The following is a 23687-nucleotide window of genomic DNA, read 5'->3' on the forward strand; positions in this document are numbered from 1 at the left end:
CCTTTGGTATTTTTTCATACTACTTTAACCATCATGACATCGTTTGAGCACTTCAATGACGATTCTAAAATCTTTTTGAATACTTTGATTTTAAAATCTATGTTTCACTCTAAATATTTCATAACTTGTTATGACTTGTGCATATGCTTATACATAAAATTTAAACATATTACATAAATAAAAATTATGTTTTAAAACACAATTTGCTAATTACACTAGTACAAATAAAACCTTATAAATCTCCTCACACAAATATGAAAGATAACTCCTTAAGGAACTAGAACTCTCCAATTGTGTTCTCTAGATTCCCTCATGCATCTTTAGACTGAGGGATGATCAATTCTAGTTCAGGCAAGACAAATTACAAAAGAAAACCCCAAGTTTTGAAATAAATTCTAAACTTCAATTATGTGCGATAGGATCGAATCGATCTAATCCGGTGCAAAATGAACTTATGTGGTGCCTTCTTCGGTCATCGTCAAAATTGTGTTGTGGTTTGAACTGACCAATAATGATTTAAACCCTTTATGCATGCTCTATTGAACTTTTCTTTTTACTACTTGAATATTTAATTTCTTCACATCTTAACACTCTTCAATAAATAGTGTATCTTAATGAAGCCCTAGATTATACAACATGAATACTATCAATTTTATTCACAAATTTGCCGTTACAAAATAATTGCACCGACAATTTCATAAAAAAATATTAAATTTAAACATATCTCTAATGTTACAATTAAGATAACGCAATGACTTCAGATCAGTCAAGTTTTGGCAAAAATAAAAACATCAGAAACCGTGAATGCAGTTGTGTAAAATAAAAGTTAATTTATTACACGATTTTCAATTTAATCCAAAATCAAATTTGCATTCTTTAATTTCAGAAATTAAATTCCAACAACGGATAAATTTTATGCTTTCAAACATTTTCAATAGCCTTAAAAAGCATAACCAAGTCGAAGCAATTTTTATAAAGCACAATATCATGTCAAGCTTCCATCAATGTCAAGAAATATCATGCATATCATGGCACAAGTATACATGACCAAAATATCATACCAAACTAAGCATGACATAATACATAACGCAACAAATTGTCAAAAAGTCAAATACATAAACCCAAATATGCTCAATAAAAATTAAAACACTCCCCCTATATCGTATTTAAAAATTAAAGTTAAATTCAAAGTCAAAAATAAACTCGAAACAAAGTAGAATATGAAAATTAAATACATCTCTAAGTATAAAAACTGAACTCAAGTTAGTGTAAAAAAATTGAGTAAGGGTAGAAAAGAAAACTAGGAACCCACACTCAAAGCTGATTAATCTTATTTAACAAGGCGATAGAAAGAAAGACTAATTTGTAATCCCTTCCGACATTCCAATATCATAGTATTCAAGTAACTTTTTGAATATGAATTGCATGATTAATTATTATTGTGAAGAAAATCACATCTCTTTGTTAAGTACCCTAGTGATGGATCGATGTCAACTAATAATTCAACTCCATGTATACGAATCATACTCAAATGTAGCTCAAGCAATAAGACATGTGATGTAGATCTTCTTACACTAAATAAGCATATAGCTCTGTGAAGGAATTAGAAAACTCTTCTAAGATGAGATTAGAAATTTCTACAGTTCTCCTATAAATCACATGGTGCATCAATCTCGGACTCTCAATGCCTTAAATACACAAGAGAGGAATATTCATGGCTTGTGCTAGGATAAACTAATAAATGAATTTCCAAAACTATTTTTGATTCTAAATTTTCATTTTCTATCTGGCGCATATTATCTGAAAGCTATTTATCAAGTTTGGATACCACTTAAAGTTTCTTAAGTGATTGTATTCCGACTATATTGAATGCCCTCAGCCCCATTTGGACGAAGGTCCTAAAACCTGCATACTGAATTTTGATTTCTTCTCATTTTGTCTTAATTTTTTTACACAATCTGATCTTTCATAAGTTATATAATTTGACCATATGCTTTAAACTAACTTGTACAACATGATTACATGTAGCTTTGTCTAAGAGTTTTCTATTACAAAATATTACATTTACAATTTCAATAATCTTCTATATGTAGTGTGTCTTAATTATACATATAATTCTAAATTGAACAAGACAAATTCTAGCTCTTTTGTCTTACAAGATAATAGCACTAATATGAACCCTTCCTATTGATGAGAATAGCACTCAGTTGGTCGTTTGAATCACAGAGACATCAGTTTAATTAAGAATCCATCTACTCTCCACTTAATTCTCTTAAAAGGAATTTATAATCAAAACATTTTTTCTGTGTGTCCATCAAGCATCATGAATCTTCATTATCCAAGCATATAACACACTACTTATTCACAAACAAGGAGGCCTTATTTGGTTGAGCTGGTCCCTTTACTTAATGATCTTCCCACTCAAAATAATGAAAGCTTTCCATCACCAAATGAACAAGATGTCCTCATTTTCCTCAGCCCCTTGTGCTTGGCACATATGAGAGAATAAGATGCCAAGCAAACAGAACAGACCTCACCCCCATTTCAAGCCACCTACCAAGATGGACCACATCCAGAGAAGCTACATTCATCTCATCTGATTCCTTTTCTTCATTCTATCCTCCCCTTACTGTGTCTACTTACAGGTAAGTCATTCTCCAACGCCTCCACCATTTCACATCACCATTATTGCTCCCTGGTTCCTACTCCTAAGATTTCAAAGTTGAAAACCAACATGAATTTTTTTTTTCTTTACACCTACCTAGCACACCACAAGATCTCTTTTGGACGAAAAGAACAAATTATAATTCTCAGGGAATTGTATAATTTATATCCTAGTTTTTTCTTTCTTCTTATTATTATTGGCATCCTATCATATCATATGGAGTTTTATTAACAATCATCTTTTATTGCTTCATAAATACTCTTGACTTAAATTTGACCTAGAAATAATCAACAACATAGAAAATGTTCGATCTCTTTCAACATTAAAAAAACAAAATATTAAAGTTAGCAGTCTATTGATCTTCATATTGTTCCCCTCTCATAATTTTGCTCTACCCCTTTTGTAACCTTAGTGACATAGTTATTAGACCTGGACCGAACATAATGTTCAGATTAATAAACCAATGGACATGTTGGAAAAGGACGTTATAAATCGGTTGACTCACTAGTTTACTAGTGATCCATTAAACTGAATGTTACAAATCGACTAAGTTGCTCGCTTTTTCAAACCTACCTAGTTGTCCTCAATATTTGATTAGTTTATTATGTACCATCAGGGTAGTCTAATTCTACAATTAATCTAATTATTCCGTCTTACTTTTTTTCACATTAAATTTATAAAAAATTTATAAATCACACCCTATATTTTACCTATTTTATGATTCACCCCTGTCTTTTGAGAATTTTATAATCCGACCCTTATTTTTCTCTATAATTTTATTTAACATTAAGATATTATTTTGACTAATTAACATTAACCAAATTATTAAAATATCCTAACCTCTTTAGCCCTCTTCTCTATGCCTACATCATCTTCCTTCATCTTCCCTTCAACTACCTCCTCCCATGGTCATCGTAGCCACCATCTTCCCTCATCTTCTCCCCTGCTCCTCCTCCTCCTCTTCTTCTTCTTCTTCTTCTTCTTCTTCCTCCCCCTTCTCCTCTTCTGCCAATCTCATAAGAAAGATGCGAGAGAATGAGAGAATGAAGGAGATATGAATAACTTGGATATTTTATAAAATAATTAGTATATTATAAATAAATATTTCTTTGTTGGTACCATTTATGTAAACCTAGGGTATTAAATAAAAGTTATAGAAAATAGAAATGGCCGGGTTATAAAATACTTAAAAGATGGGAGTGTGATTCATAAAATAGATAAAATATAGAGTGTGATTTCTAAAATTTGTATATTTATTGAGAAAAAAATATATAAGAAGGGAGGAGTATAATGAGAGGAGGAAGGGGAAAGAGATTACAGAGTAACGATTATAGATAGCTCATCAAAGGATGTTAGATTTTTGTATTGGCAATTCATATACAAAAAAATCTAAAAATCTATTTCGATGTATTTAGAATATGTTATAAAAATGTGACTACAGAAAAAGAAGATTAAAATTTGTACTTATCACACACTTTACAAGAGTCACAATGAGTAAAAGATCATTTGATCATTGGAAGGGCTTTGAACGTTATTGTGACATTTTAGATAGTACAAATGCCTTCTTTGAAGTGTTCAAATGGTTTCATGACATTTAAAACAGTACAAGAAAAACCCTTTGGGTGTTCGAATGACCACTCTACGTAACACTCGGGCATTTGAGTGGACACTCAAGCATTCGAACGACCAGGATGAGGAGGTTGAGTCCTAGTTCGACTTCAAGTGTTCTTTTTTAAAGTCTTTTTCTCTACCTATAGAAACTAAACAATCTTAGGTCATGGTTTAACGTCAACTGAAGATATTTGGAGCACTAGAAAGTTTGCTATTGGAGCATTCTTGGAGATTAGAAATATTAGAAAAATATAATTCATTTGGATATATTGATCAATTATTGCTACTTTATTTTTTGGATCGAGTTACTATCTTGAGGATCACTAAGATCAGTTGATCAACCACTTGAAGCAATTAATCGCTAGTTCTAATGAATAAGAAAACTTTAAATAGAACTACTAGATTCAGAGGGTGATGTTTAAGTGGTTCTTGTATTTGCAACTTATTAATAGTTGATTTTATCCTAAAGAAAAGGTTCCATGGTTTTTATGGATCGGCTTTGTAGGATTTTCCATGTAAAAATCTTGTGTATTTGCATTTATTGGTTATTAATGGTAGACGGTCGTTATCTTCTAAGTTAGGGTTAGAAGGTTTTGACAATTAGTAAGCTGAGTATCGAGGAAGCGCTTGTTGGTAAGGATGTCCCTACTCCCTAGTATATTCAGTTTAAGAATAACCAGTCAAAGACATGTCTTCACTTTGGAATTCAAGGAGGTCTTCCAAAGGCTAACCTCTTAGAATCAAGTAGGAGAAGAGCATGCCTGGAATTGGTAGAGAAGGACATCAAACAAGAGAAAAAAGAGAAGCAATGCTAATCCACAATAGGGAATGCCAGTCGAAAGGAATTCTAAGGAAGACCTTAATCCAATAGAATTAATCTTTCTGATAATTCGAGGCCTAGAAGACCAGTAAGCTAGAAAGGTCGACAAAATCACTTTCACTAGAATCTTTCTAACTTAAATAAATACAAAGTGTAATTAATTAAGAACTACCTATATATTATTTAATATTATAAAATTTTAGATAAACTAGTGGTTCAATATAGTGATCCACTTACTGAAACAATATCCCAATGGTCCTACCACTACTTGAGTCAACATCTAGTCTAGTTTTAATAAGTATGCTTAGAGGTATTAAATTAGGAAATTTTTATTTAATACCCTATATTTTTATGTATTTGTGATTTACACTAACTGAATATTTGTAGAACACATCCTACTATTAGATTCATAAACTAAACTTAATTAAACTTTCTAAGTTAAATTAACTACATTAAATATATTATCAAAATACCCTTACTCGACCTAAACCCAACTTCACAGTAAGAAACCCATCTCCTCTGCAAACCCAAAACAATATAATCAATAATCATTAACATGTCAAACAAATAAAACCTATGACTAATTCCTTGGTCTTCTCGTTTTAATATTTAGCCAAAGGGAGAGAATTATAGTGCCCTAAAAGAAAAAAGACAAGGGAAAGGAGGAGGAGGACAATTTAGGCATGTTAATAGAATGAAATATTTTTAACAAATGCGGGTTTATATTGCACATATTTGATAGAACACAATCAACACATGGTGCAATTTATAAATATTAAAGATGTAAAATGTCAACCATAAATATGGGAAAAGGTAGGATATTAAACGTAGATAACCCTGTGAAATTTATTTATTTATAACAAAATTATAAGAGTCGAATCATATAATTTAAAATTCCCTAGTTCCTAAGAATTGTTAACCCCTTGAACTAGTCGATGTGGAATAGCTTCCACATTTGTGGTTCTAATAAGAAGATAAGTATCAAGAAAAAGAAAAGAAAAAAAGAGGGGGTAAGAAGAAGTAGTGTGGGGTTGGTCATCATCTTTATCATTTAAGACATGCCCTAATAATCCAAAGGAAATAAAGGGACCATCATGGCACCCAAAGCAGCATGGAGATAGAATGGAAGCCATCAAACCAATCAACTTCCTGTGCTCTTCTTGCTGCATTCATTGGGGTCCCATGTCTCGCCTTGGCTGGGCTTCACCAGACACGGCCCCCACCTCTCCATGTATGTTTAATTACTAAGACCTAAGAATGTTCATTTGAAAAGTATATATATATATATATATATATATATATATATATATATGTGCATTGGACTTTGATACGCAAGATGTTAACATACTATGACCTTTCAACCATCGACATGACTATTTTCCATTTTTTTCTGCAACATCAAAGGACCATTAGTTTTGTTTTCTTATAGGGCTAGAGTGAGAATTCATTAATATTTTAAAAAAGTTTGAAAAAGAATTGTAGAAAAATAAAATAAAAAATGGTATTTCTTAGATTATCTTTTTTGTCAAAAAAAAAGGTAAGTAAATAGTGTGCATGTATTAGTTTCGTAGACATGAAAAATTAAGTTTCGTAGACATAAAAAATTAAGTCAAGAATGGCGAAATCTTTTATAGGAATTAATGGAGAAAGTTCCCAAAGCTGCAATATCTCTAGAACTGGCTTGTTCCAAAAGCTATGGAGATGGAGCAAACATCGAAAAGGAGCCGCTTGATCTTAGATCTCAAGGTCTTTGCTAAGCTAAAATCGCTTAAGCACTAGAAGCTCATGAATGAGCTAAATAGACTCAAAGTGTCTGAATCCTCAAGCGTCAGAAGAGTACTCCTCGCAAGCTTCCGGCGGAAGTCCTTAAAAATACTATTTTGGTTTCGGGAATCTCGGCTTCGGCCGAGCAGACTGGTCTCTCTAATACAGTTTGATTTATGCATATTATCTATTGGAATATTATGGGTCTCTCTAAAAGGGAAGGTTAGCTTCATCTTTTTAAATTGTTAAACCTTCATTCTTCATATCTACTTGCTCTCATAGAAACGCAAACTAACCCCATGGCCTCTAATGCTTTTATTCGTAGATTGGGTGAGTCTTGGAGTGGCTCTTACATTCCAAGGACAGGGGCAGCAAGAGGTATCATGATATGCTGGCCCCTAATGGCTGTCAAAGTCTCAGTTCTTGGTTCATCAAAGCAAATGCTCCATTGTACTATTACCATGGAACGTAAGTCTTCCCAACTCTTGAAAGTGTATGCTAGCACTATTGCAATAACTAGGAATTGGTTATGGAATGAGTTGAGTTTTATGTCACCGAATTTACCTTTCATTTTAGTTGTTGAATTGCTTACCTATTATCGGGGGACATTGTCCCTTTCTCCTTTAACAATGAGGTTCAAATTAGCCACATTATGTATTCGGATGACCTTCTCTTAGTCATTAAGGCTTGTCCTATCGCTTGCTTACAATTAATATATTTATTTATGAAGCATGAGACTAGTACTAATATGAAAATTTATAGAGCCAAGTCTAAGGTGTTCTTTCCTGATGAGATCCTTGGTAGTATCCGCACTACTATTCTTAGTTGATTAAACATGCATGTTGAGATGTTTCCTTTTAAATACCTTGGATAAAAAATTCCTGCTAATAGAATATTAATTAGGGATCATGACGAAATTCTTTCACAAGTTGAGAATAAACTCGGAGGTTAAAAAAGCGCCACCCTCTCCCAAGCAGGCATAGTTGTTTTTATTAATTATATGTTGAACTCGATGTCTATACAACATTAACAAAACTTTAAAAAAAAATTTGTGGGAAAAAGGTGAAAATAAAAAAGGTCTTCACTTGGTTGGTTGGGACTAGGCCACCCAGCCTAAGGCAGTTGGAAGCCTCGGGATTAAGAAGTTGTGCCTCACTTGGTTAGCCATAATAGCTAAGAATGTAACTCATGTTCTTAACGAGTGTGGAGGTATATGGGCTAATCTGGTTAAGGCTAGATATGATGTGCTTTATCGTTAGTTTCGTAAGAATCCTAGGCGTTATTTGTGGACCTAATGGCTCTTTGTTTCTGCTATAGTTGAAATTAGCAAGGGAACCACCTTAAGGTTATTTGCAATTATAGGACTATGAATGTTTGCTGAGATCCATAGATCTCGTTTGTTCCTATAGACAAATGGCATGTTTTTAAGTAAAGTGGCTAATCCAATTTATGTTAATTAGTGAGATGTTAAGCTTATCAATCGATACTTTGGGCCCTCTTTGGCTAACTCTATTTTCAAGATTAATCTCCCTATGTAGGACTGGGATGATCTGTGGATCTTGAGAGAACACACCTCTAGGATTAAGACAAGTTATTTTACAATTCTTTGCTTAACCCTGGTGACAGAGGTCACTGTTGGAATTGTTGGAAGCTAATTTGGTCTCTCAACATGCCCTCTAAATTAAAGTCTTCTTATGGAAATTATGTTGGGGAAGATCTCTACTAAGAGCTATCTCATTTCTATTGGCCTCTCTTCGGATACTATTTGCTCCCTATGCTCTCTTGCCAACCAAAGCATCCCACATCTTTTCCTTCGCTATAGAGTGGTATATACCTTACGGGGGTTTGTTAGAACCTGCCTTTCAATCCATCTCAGCTTCTAGGACAATTGGGATCAGGGGGGCTAGCTCTTTGAGGGGGAGAACCTCCTTAGTACTCTGGGGCATGAGTCATTGCTCTAATTATCGTTCTTTTGTGGCGAATTTGGAAGAACTGAACAATTTTATCTATAATAGCCAAAGGGAGGATTTTGAAAAGGTTTGGACTCACTCCTTTCACATGACTAATGATTATGTGGATGATAGGTTCTCGAACTAAAGATAGGTTACACAACGATTCCTTCAAGATCTGAATGTATTACAGAAATCAGTCCGTGCAACCATGGGAAACTATTCGTCAAATATACTCTGGTAGTCGAAAAATTATAAAACCAAGTGGAATAGATCTGTAACTTCCACCCTCCTCAATTTATCCTTTTACCAATCTGAACTGCAACGAACGAAAACACGGAATAACGTAGGTGATGGTGGTGGTGACGGATGGTGTGGATGTTAGGATTATGGATGGGTATGGAGGTGAAGGTGGATAGTGGATGTGATTAAGGGATATAGACGAAGGAAACGAAGTGGTCGAGATCCCAAAGAAGCGGGGTGACTCGACAATCGAGGGAGATTAGAAGTTAGGAGAAACCTTGGCAACGATAGAGGTGAAAGGATGGTGAAGAGGGAGGAGGGAAATTAGGGTAGATAGATGATAGAGAGGCAAGAAATCAATATTCCAATAGTATAATGAAGTTGGCTGTCATCTATATATTTCTAGAGGCTAGCCAATAAGTCCTAAAACAATATGTAACCCTAATTCTAGAAGATTTCCATCTATCGCGTTCGAACGGGCCTGATCGCGTTCGAACGGGCCTGATCGCGTTCGAACGGGCCCGATCATGTTCGAACGCACCAAAAGACGTTCTCTGTATGTGCGAACGCGATGCAGGCGTGCGAACGCGATGCAGGCATTCGAACGCGGGTGTTTGAACTCACCCGACTACGTTCGAACGCACAATATGTGTTCTCTGTATTTGCAAACTTGATGCAAGCGTTCGCAAGGGCATTCGAACGTGACCCTTCCTGCGTTCGGACGCGATCTACAGAAATTTTATTTTAATAAAAATAAATAAATTAATGTAATAAGAAAATATCCTAACTAAGTGTATCAGTGAAGAACACTTTCATCGGTCACACAAAACTGGTATCTTCCAATTGTCTGGTTTGGTAGAAACCTCCATATCTTTAGTGATGTAAGGTCTACACTAATGACTCATTTTTGACTAGACAGAGCTAGCAGGGGCAGGCTTCATGGCTTAATGGACAAATTGTGCTCCTTTTTTTAGTAGGGGTGAGATGTGGAGTCTAGCATATTTGGGTGGTGTCTGACTCACTGCTCTTGGTTCATATGGTCAATCATCGATGACAGCCTTCTTAGACGGTAGAGTCTTTAGTTGATGACATTATTACTCTAACTCATAATTTCTAAATTACAGTTACTTATATTTTGAGGAAAATCAATTATGGTGCTGATTGACTTACAAATTAGAATAGATTCTTAGAATATAAATGTACTGGGGATAGAGATTTTCCTTCTGATTTAGTCCAGCTTTTGATCTCGGAATCTGAGGAGCATTTTGTGTGGCAATTGATTTATAAATACTTCTCCTTATATATATAATTAGCTTGCAAACAAGAATAAATTTTTAGGATATGAATGTACTAAGGATGAATTCCTAGTGAGTCTAGCTCGATATATATATATATATATATATATATATATATATATATATATATATATATATATATTTAAAACACTTGCAATCATCATGGTCATAGCATATCAAGAAAACTGAAATGCAAGCAATCCAATCCAAAACAACAATTGAACTCGGAATCTGTACAAAATGTGCTTTCACCCTCCTTTTGGGTTTCAGCAAATCTATCTATCATCCACTCTTGTAGTCTATGTACACTACCAAACTCATAAACCATCTACTAATTGCCGCTAAGACGAACGAAATTGGAGGGGGAGGAGGAGATAGCCTTCGTCATCGCGGTACCCGTCGACAGAGCGCTCCCCCGCCGGCTCATCCGGCGCCAGCGGCGCGCGGCAGAGGGGGCACGTGCGCTGCCCGTGTTCGGCCCAGCGGTCCAGGCAGCCCCGGTGGAAGACGTGGCGGCAGCTGGTTGGCCGCCGGACCTCCTCGGGGCCCTCGAAGTCGTGGAGGCAGACGGCGCAGCTCTCCGGGAGCTGGCGGCCTTCGAGGGCTTGCAGCTCCTCGAATCGGAACAGGGGCGCGTCTCCTTGGGTGGGCTGCGATATACGGTGGTAACGGTGCTGGCTGTTGGAGTCTGGCCACTGGATTTGGATGTGGTGGTCGGAGTCGGAGTCGGAGAGGAGGCAGCCGAGGCCGAGGGAGTTGAAGGCCCAGGTGATGAGGCGCCTCATGTGACCCAACAGGAAGAGGAGGTGGAGGAGGAGCCTTGGGAGCTCGGAGTAGCCCACGGGGAAACCCATCCTTATCAATTACTTCTCCAAGATGTGCCTCTCTTTCTCTCTATGTCGAGGGCTAGGCAGAGACGATGGTTAATGTATTAAGTAGAGGAGGAGCTACAGCGGTTACAGCTCATGGGGGGGGTGTTCTGATTTTGCTCCAGAAATGTGACAGAGATCTCCCCCTTTCTCTAGTCTCTATACTCTAGTCTCTAGTCTCTACTCTATTCCTACTTCTCTCTCAGGTGGGTGCGGGTGTGGCTCTCACTTGTTAAATATATATATATAGGCCAATTTTATTCAATCGTTTTATAGATAGAAAGATTAATATAAGATATTTGCAAGGGGAGGTGAATGAGGACAAGTGCTTTGTCCTCTGTCCCCCGCCCCTCCCACTCCATCCTCTCTTTGTGGAGAGGGGCAATTTGACAAAGAGGACTCCCATGTGACTGAATACAGGCAGCTTGTGTATCTCCCTTTCCCCTATGGTTATTATATTGGTAACTGTTTCTTTACTTTGGTATGCCATCTCATTAGCATGGATTATCTTTTGGTATGGAATGAGTGGCACCTCAGTGTGACACATCCTCCCATGAAAATTTTGAGGTATATGGCAGGAAACCCATGTGCATCAATCCAACATACAATACTTAAAAAACAATTCACATTTGAAGTAAAGGAGCTCTCTGGAGAGCACAATGTCGGGTCCCTCATGAGCAAGCATACCAACTTAAGAATATTCATCCTTCTCCCTAATAGCGAGACATCAACACACCTCCCAATGGAGTAGTGGAGAGTAAATAAAGCCAAGCCAAGATTAGAAGCTAGAGCTCTCTGTCTAAATAAAGTTCACAAAATAGCATGCCGAAATGATCTGGCTTTCATGTTACCTATCTGTCCCTTGATGTACGGAGATCTTAACAAAGCCCCCTCTCTTTGTTATTTAATATTCAAATAAAGCTTTGTGCCTGAGCTGATCTGGGTCATTGGCTTTTGTCTGGGCTTCGATCCTCTCCAGTCCAGTCTCCTGTGATTGTACAAGTCCAAGTCTTTTTTTATTAACAAATAAATGCATCTCCTCATCAAACAATGAGATCACAAGTGCAATGACATTTACACTGGAGCTTTTTAGACTCTTCCACTAGCCTAGCCATGTGGACTCAGCATGCCAAATTTAATGACAAGGAGGCAATTGCCTATGGGTCTTGGTCCTCTTCACTCATGCATGTACAACTGGAATGCTCCTGGCCAGTTTCAAATTCGAGCAAATTGTCTTTTAATGTACTTGTCGGAGTTTGATTTGGTGTCTATCTACTCGACCAACTATAGTCTTGCCGGCGGCGTACCAGCATGTGGCATGAGAGGTACTATATAATATCTCTCATAGTAGTTTCGCTGATCACATTTGCTGCTCGATCTCACCATCATCGTCGTCTTCGCAGCTCGACTTTGCAGCCCATCGACCTCTCATCGCTTGCACTCGTGCCCTAAGCTGAGAAGGAAGAAAGGGGCATCAAGTTGGGTCAAGTTAAATGAAAACTTAAGTTGTGGATCACCTCCTTGGGTTAGAACATGGGTGTGAGTGATGAGAGACTAGGTCAGCAAGATGGTGAGGTCAAGGTGCAATGGTGAGGTCAAGCAGCAATGGTAAGGTCAAGGTCAAGGTCAAGGTCGACGACGAGTGGCAAAGAGTGAAGGTGAGTAGTTTCTCTTGTCTTTTTCTTTTCTTCTCTTGCGGCATGGCCATCCTTGCACTTAGACTATGTTGGATGGGGATGATGTTCATGTTGAGTTCTGTGCTTTATACTAAAACCATGGGTAATCTGCATTTAACACCACAAATAGATGAAAACTTAGACTATTAAATGCAAATTTTCCTAAACTTATTTATGGAGATCCTATATTGTAAGTTCAAATTGCACTATGTAGTTTCATTCTCTAGCCCAGTCCAACCCAGCCCAGACTTAGGTTGGCTCAAAGACAGACCATGACAGGAAGAACAAATAAAGTTCCACCTAACTTAACTCAGAAAAGAGTGGTTCGAACTGACCTAACCCAATGTCAAGCCGAGGATTTAGTTGGGCTCAATCTATATGGGTTGATTTCATGTGCTATCAAATGTGCGGCAATGCATTCGTCGTGCACATCTAATGACTCAAATTACATAGAAAAAGTATATATGTGAGGGTTGTAGAGTTTGATTGAGTATAATCTGAGTGGTTAATTACACATAGATGTGTTAGTACACATTAGATGACACAATCCAAACAAACTCCCACGAGTTAGCCAGTAACAAATTCCATTCCCAATTATCATGACCATTAGTTAGATGTCTAACCTTAGAAGGGAAAGGCAAATTTGGAGATCAAACCAGATGGAATTAGGGGAGACAAAATTTGACCGGACCTGACATGATAACCTAACTCTTAATTGAGTTTAGATTTAATCTAGTTGGGTTTAAACATAAATGGGTCAACTCGCCTAATTTATTTAATAATCGGCTCGTGTTCGGATTTATACTACTAACTCATTTTGACCCATTTGACTGATTTTGACCTATTTAATTCGTCTTAGTGATCCTCGAGCAATATTTTTTCTATATCTAATGTAGATGTATAGAGTTAAGAGCAATTTAGTATGTTCCATCTAAAATTGGGAAGTGATCTCCAATGGCCTCCAAAATATGATCTCTAGATAAAGATAGATAACCTCATTAGGGTTAGGATTAAATCCTTTTATATACCTCTAAGAGATAAGGTATTAGAGGTATAAATACCTCTCAAAAGATTCTCTATGAATTCTAGGAATAAGGTAAATATCTATTAGATATAAGACAAAAAGATCTCCAAATAAATTTTATGAAGTAACTAATTTTATGAAGATTCTCAATGTCGTAACACAAGTTCACTCCGTTCGAATGACCTAACTTGAGTCTTTGTATCTTCAAACGGCTTTAAACAGCTACTAGGGTGCTTTGAACGGTTTTTTATGCGTCTCTATAAATCCAAATGACTACTAGGGTGTGTTCGAATGGCAAAGTGGACAGTTAAATGCAGAGTGATCATTTTTGTGCTCTTAGGTATTTTTCATACTATTCCAACCGTCATGACACCATTTGAGCACTTCAATGACGACTTTAAAATTATCCCGTACACTTTGATTTTAAAATTACTTTTTTACTTTAATATTTTCTATTAAACATATTATAACTTGTGCATATGCTCACATAAAAAATCTAGATACATTACATGAATAAAATTTATATTTTGAAATATAATTTGCCAATTACATAAGTATAAATAAAACTTAACAATTTCCTCTTTTAGTATTTTATGACAAAATATCTACACATAACAATGTATATATTATACTAAAGTATAGCAAAAATTTTGTTTGCTATCAAATACCCTACACAACTTCAATATTCATACCAAATGGCATGCATGTGAGGCTATAAAACTAAATTAACCAATATGATATGTATTCATAGCAAACTAATCCCAAATAATTATGATATTATATATCACTCTTTCGATTGTTGTCATAAATTGACAAAGAATGCAACCAATACAAGCAAAAAATACTAAAGCACGAAAGAGAATATATCACCCGAAATTCTATTTGATTCATATAATTAATCAAAGACTGTTGCTACTCAAAATCATAGTCTATTTCACATCAAATTTTAACTAATAAATTCTAAAACTGCACAAAATAATTATAAGTTCCAAATCCAAATTCTTAGAATTCAAAGTCAAAAATGGTTCACAAATCAAAATATTTAACATTTTAGTTTTCATATCATATTCAAGTATTTTTAGTTGATGCACTTTGGAATTTCAAGTTTAGTTAGTCTCTCTTGCTTCTTCATGACCTCGATTGCAAGTTGGTCATGGCGAAGACTCTTGCATTAGTTTTACCTCCCACTCTACGAGAGAGACTAGGTTGTGAAAGCTCCTCATCCTTGATTCACTATAGTGGTCACTCTTAATGCTTTAGAAATGGCAAGGGTGATTGGGGTAGAGGGATCTCCTTAGAGTAAAGGGCACCACAAATGGATATGCCTAGTCTATCCCCAGTTAAAATAAGTTGGATTGTGAGGACTAGGACATATCAGGATAGGTGACCCTCCAAACCACAATTGAAGTGGATCTTTTTACCTAGTTGTGGTTGAGATGATCTGACATCGGTTACACTTCTAGAGCTCACTCCATACCCTCTAATTCTATCTTACAAATGGAACCCACGTGATACTCACAAGAATCCAAACTTATCACAGACCGCAACAAGTATGTATATGTATATAACATATCTAAATAAAGATAAATACCCATGCAGGGGCAACTTTGCTAATACAAAAAAATTAAATAACAATCTAGCTAGTTTGACTTATTTTCTCATGACCTCGATTATATCTTTTACTATAAAAAATATTCTACTAATGGGTGATGAGTATAAAGCCCAATAAGTATATGCCTCTACAATATAAGAACAGTATAAAATAAAATATAATAATATAAATCATGCATAAATGACAATGTATTAAACTCATCAATTTAATAACAATGGTTCATCGATAAAACAAGATCATAACTCATAGCAACATACTCTCTCAGATTCTCAAGTCCATTGCAATACCACATGCTCTACCAAAGCCTCTATTTCATAATAAATAATAATATCACGAGCTCACCCAAAGCCTTAATCAATGAGGAGGGATAGATATCTAGCGGCAATATTGTCTATACATGCCTGGCGACGGTTTATGTTATCTTAGACTAAGGACTCTGATTATAAGTAGGGGTGGCAAAAATTGACCCGACCCGATAACCCGACACGATAACCCAGCTGTTAATCGGGTTTGGGTTTAGTCTAATCGGGTTCGGGTCATAAACGGGTCAACCCGTCTAACCTGATTATTAATTGGGTCGTGTTCGGGTTTATACCCCTGACCCGCTTGACTCGTTTAACCCGTTTAAGTAAACGAGTCGGGTCAAGTCAGGTCAACCCGACAACCCGCCAACCCACTATATATATATATATATATATATATATATATATCTAAGTTTTTCTAACCCTAAGAATCTATGAATTGAGCGCATGAATTAAATTACCCAACCCATGTGACAAGTTCCTACTCGGCCACTCCCCATCTCCAAGAGCCAAGCACTACCCCCTACCCCTCCTCATGCCGTCTTCCCCTACCCCGTGCTCCTCACTTCGTCGCCCCTTACTCCTCGTTCCTTACTCCTCATGCCGTCACCCCTTACCCCTCACTCCTCACTCGTCACGCCGAGTAACGCCGCCGGATCTCCTCACGCCGTTGGATCTCTTCGTCACTCACGCCGTCAGATCTCTCACTCGGTCACTCCTCTGATCGCCGTCGGATCTCCCCGTCACTCTTGAATAGTGAACTTATATGGTTTTTGCTTCTTTTACTGTTTTCTTCTTCTTGGAGAAAATCTCAAGGAAGATGAGGTGAAAGGAGTATGCCTTATTGTTGATTATTTGAGAAAGTCTATGGATAACATTGCCAGATCTTGTGGTCAATTTCAAGAAATATAGGTATGTTTGTTTGCCTTTTTTTTCAATATTTTGATAGATTTGAAAGCTGAATTTAATGGCTCTAATAACTTTTTCAATTATGAAAAAACTGATTTCTTTCTTCATCGATTTTTCCAGATCTCATTGAGAAGGATCCGGACAGTATTAAAAATCCCCCAAGTCAATTTGTTTCTTTTACTGGTTTCTTATCCTTTGAGAGAAACTCGAGGAAGAGTAGGTAAGAGGAGCATGCCTTGTTGTTGTTGACTATTAAAAAAAATCATGGAAAGCCTGAGCAGATCTTGTGATCAAATGCAAGAAGTATAAGGACGTTTATTTTGATAGATTTGTATTTATGCATAAAGAGAAAGTTGAATTTTGGCAACTCCAGTTGTAATTGTTATTTTTCAATTATGAAAAATGCTTTCTTTCTTTCATCGATTGCTTTTAGATTTGGTTGAGAAGAATTTGGGCAGTACCAATTATACTCTATATCAATTTGTTTCAAGAAGGGAAAGATGTGAATATTACTCTAATGATTCAATTAAATAGTTGGCTTTTTTACCCTCTTCCTTGCCTTTTTTTTCCTCCAGTGAACATAGATGTAATTGTAAAGATATTTTTTTTAATTGCAATTACCATTAAGTTGTTACTTCCTAATTAGTTGCAATCTTGCAGAGATTTTTACATACCAATTTACAGCTTGCTTCAATTAATTTAGCACGCTTGGTAAATTGCAATAATAGTACAAATTTTTCGATGTATATTAATCAAAAGCCTAATATAAACTTTAGCCATAATCAAAATTAATGTTGGAATATTATTTTATTCTTGTATATGATAAATTTGTAAATATTATATATATATATAATATTTATATTAAACGGGTTAGATGGGTCGTGTTAACGTGTTGGGTTAACATGACTCGTTTAAGTATATGGGTTAGACGGGTCGTGTTAGCATGTCGTGTTAAACCAACCCGTTTATTAAACGGGTTAGGCGGGTTAGATCATGTTACCTGTTTATTAATCGGGTCGTGTTCGTGTTTACCAAATGCGACCTGTTTATTAATCGGATCGTGTTCGTGTCAAGGTAAAATTGACCCGACCCGAATCTGACCCGACCCAAACCCGCTTTAACCCGACCCGATTGCCACCCCTAATTATAAGTCTATCCTCACACTCCTCACCGCACCCTATGCGGGAAAATCACAAGAAAAACGTCTTAACCCTACATCATCGGGTACTGTTAGAGCTATAAACTCTACCTCACAATCATCATTTTTATAATCAACAACTGTCCGACCTCCATACTCTGTAGTAAATGCGCCTACTCAAACCTGACGTACAATTTACCTAATTATCCTCTAAGGACTGATGACCTCAGGCGTGGATCAATATATATAAGTAATATATACACACTCTACTCCTAACCCTAGTTGAGTGAGTACAAGAATACTGCCGAGAAAGGATCTAACTACTCAGTGATACATGTACGTAGTGCAATGTCTAATACACATAGCATGATTATCATAGCTAAAGCACATACAATATGTTAATCATGTATTCAATCCTCAAAGTAATATTGCATAAATTCTATAAATAATACATGAATATTGATGTCATAATATTACTACACTATCAAAATGCTAGCTTCATCACATCATGTTTATACTATCCTTAGATTATAAAGGAGTCACTTGCTCAAAATCACTCATAGTTATTTGCTCAAAATGAGTCATTTGCTCAAATATAATCACATAATAAGTATAATATTCTATAACATAAAACTATTTAATTAATATCATGAACCTTTCGTCACGGCTTGGGTAAGTTCAATTATATGTCTAGTCTAAATAACTATAATAAACCCAATAGTTAATATAAATAAATAATTTAAATAAAATATTATTCATAATTACTACAGTTATATTATCATTTTCTAATAATTAAATTTATATGACTCAAATTAATAAAATCAAACTACAGAAAGTAACTAAAATCAAAACAAAACAAATTATTTGGGCTGGCCCATAGCCCAAATAAAGGGATGGGCTAGGCACAGCCCACCCACCAGCTCTCGAGTTAGGCCATAGGCTAAGGGTGGCAATCGGGTCGAGTTAAGCGGGTTCGAGTCGGGTCAAATTTGGGTTGGGTCAACATTACCTTGACACGAACACGACCCGATTAATAAACGGGTTGTATTTGGTAAACACGAACACGATCTGACTAATAAACGGGTAACACGACACAACACGACTAACCCGTTTAATAAACGGGTCAAGTTAACATGACACACTAACATGACCCGTCTAAACTGTATACTTAAATAGGTCATGTTAACCCGACACGTTAACACAACCCATCTAACCCGTTTAATATAAATCCTATATAAAATTTAATATTTACTAATTTATTATATATAAATGGTGTATTACACAAATAAAATAACCTATTTTTAACTCAAAACTCATACAACATCAAAATTGCAATCCTAATAATTCTTCATAACAAAACCCATATAATAGAGTTTAGAACAAAGTTTCAACTCTCAAAAAGTGTATCATACATGACAAACAAAATAATACATTTCCAACTCAAAACTTATACAATATTAAAATTACAATTCTAATAATTTAACATAATAAAAGTCCATATAATGGAGTTTAGAACAAAGTTCCAACAAAGTCCATACAATTTCATGACAATTAGAACAAAATTTAAAGTTTACAATCCATTATAAATTATAAATAGTTTGAAATATGCAAACATTATCATTAAGCTCCCTATCTCCAAATATCACGACCCTGCCATAAAGAATAAAAAGTAAACATCTAAAATATAAGATATATACAAAATTTCACTTACATTAGTCAATGAACATTCGCCGGATTTAGATTTATGCATTTGAGCAATCACCAAATTCTACAACTTCACTTGTATTAGCCATTAAGTCCAAATTTGTAATATCTTCCGTTAGCTCCTCCAATGCTACCAAATTGTCTATCATAATATGATAAAATAATTAGTAGACTAAACTTTTTGAATATTTATATAAGAAAACAGTAATATACTTACCTCTAGTATGAAACAACCAATCTCGAGTACAAATTAAAGTTTCCATAGTTTTAGACTTTAAACCACATCTATATTGATCAAGTACTCTACCACCAACACTAAAAGTAGATTCAGAAGCACCTGTGGAGATAGGAATACTTAATATATCGCATGCCATGAGAGAAAGATCTGGATATCGAAATTGATTAGATTTCAAATAATTAAGAATATCCAATTTAGAACTTCGGTCAATTCGAGGCTCTTCAAGATACAATTCTAATTGTGACTTTTGTGATTTACTCACAAACTCAAAACTCTCAAATGAATCAATCTCATATATAAAAAAAAATTATTATTCTGAATATAGAAGGAACATTAAAAAAATATAAAGATAAGAACATACTAATGGTACTAAATTACCTTCATCATACAGTTGTTATCTTCAGTATTTGAAACTTTACATAAAGTAGCTGAAGATGTCACATTGGAAACTTTAGAAGTGTTCTGAACATAATAATAAAAAAGAGCAAACAACTTCTTGCGGATCTTTATCATCTTATAAGAAGAGCCATAAAGTTTGTTGTATAAGAATTCCACAAAATGTATTTTGAATCGTCGATCTAGGATTATAGCTATCGCTAAAATAAGTAGTATTATTTCCAATATTTTTCAAACTTCACATTCATCTATGTGGCTATATGACTAATAAAATTATCTGAGCTTCGCATGCCTTCCATTATATTTAATTGGATCAAAATCACCTTAGGAAAGAACAAATTTGCTACAAGATATATAGATCCATAAATTAGAGATGTAACATTACAAAACAACTTTAAAAACTTGCAAATCTTTTCAGCTTTACCCAATTCTTCTTGTGATGGACAATACTTGTAATTTGAATCACGCAATTGTAAATGATGCACGACAATATATAATAGCACTGTTAAGCATTAAGTAAGTTGAATTCCATCTTGTAGGCACATTTTATCATAATCCTTTACTACTATTCAAAGAGACTTGTTTAACACATTCAATAAATCTCTGTTTTCTGACTTGTGACCCCTTAACATATTTGATGCTCTCTCTGATTTTGAATACAGAATCATCTATTTCTTTCAGACCTTCTTGCACTATTAAGTTAAGAATATGAGCACAACAATGAACATGAAAGAAATCACCATCACATAATAAAGCATCATTCAACATAAGTTGGCTCCTCAATAACTCAACAAACAAATCATTTACAGATGCATTATCACGTGTTATAGAAAATAACTTTTTCTCTATACCCCATTCAGTCAACAATGTATAAATCTTATCAGACAAAGTTATTCTAGTGTGTGGGGTTGGCATTGCATAAAAATTTATAATTTTATTTGCAATACCCAATTTTCATCAGCAAAGTGTGCCGTGAGACATAGATAACCATCAGTGGTTATGGAGGTCAACAAGTCAGAGGTTAAACTAATTCTTCTAGGAATAGAATGTAACCAATCTTTGAGTTTATTCTTCTCCCTTCTGTACATTTTAAAAATATCTACCTTTGCTATATTTCTACTAATATGTTTGACCTCATCACATAAGTAACTGTGCAATATTCTAACTCCTTCATAACCAACAAATTGAAAAGGCAATTCATGCTTAACAATTGTCATTGTCATCAATTCACGGTATTTCTCCTGATCAAACTTAGAAACTTGTAAAGGCATTGATCCTTCTAATTTGGCAATGAATAATTGGCCTATATCTTTAGTTTTCAACTTTGGGCATGTAGGTATATGACGTTTCATATTTTCAGTCCCGTACTTACTATCTGATATGTATATTCGGCTCTCTTTAACCTATCTTCTCCTTTTGGTGGCTCCATAAACACTTTCCAAACACTAGATGTTTGTTTTCTTTTTCTTTTACTACTAGAATTCTCTCCACCTACTATGGGAGGAGGAACTTTCTCAGAAATATTTTCTCCATCTTTAGAAAATATCATCACAATATCATCACCCATTACTGAAATGAGAGCAAGAGAAATAATATCATGACATGGAACTAAAACTATGAAACTAAATTAAATTGAACTAAAATCAAGTGAGATGGACTTGACTAAATAGATCTAACAAAAAATTAAAAAAATAATACAGTAAAATAAGTAACTAAACAATAATCAGTAATTAAATACTTCAAACTAATTAAAAAGTTTGTATATAATTGATAAAAAGGCTAATGGATAAGACATCACTATAAGATTAGTCAGATATTTAACAAACAAATCTAAGTAAAAAACACTCATAATTAAAATGAAAGCAAGAGAAATAATATTTTGACATGGAACCAAAGCCATGAAACTAAATTAAATTAAACTAAAATTAAGTGAGATAGATTTGACTAAACAGATCTAACAAGAAATTAAAACCTCAATGTATAACAAAAGTATAAAGCAGACTGGTAGAAATTTTTTAAAGAATAGACCCTCAGTGTCCATTGATAAATTGATATGTATATTGATCTAACTAGACGGAATAATGCCATGTAGATTTGGTTATATAAAATATACCTCTACTTTAAATCAAATAATTGGTCGGGAGCTTGAAGAAGATTATTTACTAGTACCAAAAAAGAAAAATGGCATCTAACTACTGCAAATTATAAGGGCGTAAAGTATGCTAGTCATTGTCAGGTCTGAATATGTGGTGACAACATGCTTTTATTTTTGTAAAAGCTAATATCTATTAGCAAATGCAACTGGCTTGAACTGGGAAGCACTTCTCAAATGGAAAAAAATGGTGAACCTCTTGTCCAAAGTGAATGGGTGGTGTGGATGGTGAATTAAAGATAAAACTTTGCCTTTTAAAATTAAAAATAAATTTGAAAAATATCATGACTAAAATTTATTAGAACCTCAATGTATGAAGACTGATCCGGGTGTCCGGCGGTGTGAGGAGATTGAGTGTCGACGGCGTGAGTGAAGGGGATCGTCAGATCGGTGAGCTCGGGCGGCGTGAGGAAGCGTGAGTGAGGGGGATCGATGGCGTGAGTGAAGGGGATCGCCGGATCGGTGAGTGAGGGGGATCGACGGCGTGAGTGAAGGGGATCGCCAGATCGGTGAGCTCGGGCGAAGATCCGATGTGAGAAGCTCCAGTGTGAGTGAGGGGGGAAATCCGACGTGAGGACTCGACGGCGTGAGGACCTCGATCCTTGGGCGGCGTGAGAAGCTCGGGCGTCAGCAGTGAAGAGATGATGTATCGATGTTACTTGGTGTGAAGAGTGAGGAGGGAAGGGGCAACGACAAAGTGGGCTGCGGGCATGGGTAAAGGAAGGAGGTAAGGGAAGGGGGCAAAGGCAATGGTGGCTGGTGTGAGGATTGAGGAAATAAGTTTGGGTGACTTGGGTCTTAGAGTCTTAGGGTATTTGGGTCAAATTAGAAATTTAGAATATATATGTGTGTGTGTGGCAGGTTGGTAGGTCGACCCGACTTGCCCGACCCATTTAATTAAACGGGTTAAACGAGTCAAGCGGGTCTGAGGTATAAACCCGAATACGACCCGATTAATAATCAAGTTAGGCGGGTTGACTCGTTTATGACCAGAACCTGATTAACCTAAAACTAAACCCGATTAATAGCCGGATTATTGGGTCGGGTCTGAAAAACCCCTAGACACAAGTATGTATCTAAATACTAGGCAATGATATCACTTGTTCGCTTAAGTAAAAGTCCGAAGAAATATTAAAAACGAAAGCAGAGATGAACGCCAAGATTTCAACTTCAGTTTAGAAGCATTCATCTAGGATTGATTTGTAAATGCGGTTGATGACTTCAGATATTCTTCCTTTTGTATACCTACAGAAACGAAGACAGTTTTGTTATTATTTGAATTACTAGTGTATCCAACACCATACCTGTCTTTTCCAGAGA

The 23687-nt window shown here is 35.5% G+C and overlaps 1 protein-coding gene and 1 long non-coding RNA gene across 2 annotated transcripts; one reads left to right on the forward strand and one right to left on the reverse strand.

Annotated features, from left to right (window-relative positions):
* Positions 1 to 6807: 6807 nt before the first annotated feature.
* Positions 6808 to 17046, forward strand: LOC140789551 (uncharacterized). Its single transcript, XR_012109206.1, has 3 exons — positions 6808 to 7082; positions 7186 to 7328; positions 16860 to 17046. It is a non-coding gene; the product is annotated as an uncharacterized lncRNA (long non-coding RNA).
* LOC140789045 (brassinosteroid-responsive RING protein 1-like) lies at positions 10524 to 11615 on the reverse strand. The gene has a single exon (XM_073138638.1). The coding sequence runs from the start codon at positions 11199 to 11201 to the stop codon at positions 10689 to 10691; it is 513 nt and encodes a 170-aa protein (XP_072994739.1). The 5' UTR covers positions 11202 to 11615; the 3' UTR covers positions 10524 to 10688.
* Positions 17047 to 23687: the final 6641 nt, after the last annotated feature.

The sequence above is a fragment of the Typha latifolia genome, chromosome 5 (assembly GCF_019914945.1).
Source record: "Typha latifolia isolate L0001 chromosome 5, TyphaL0001v2, whole genome shotgun sequence".
Classification (NCBI taxonomy): Eukaryota; Viridiplantae; Streptophyta; class Magnoliopsida; order Poales; family Typhaceae; genus Typha; species Typha latifolia.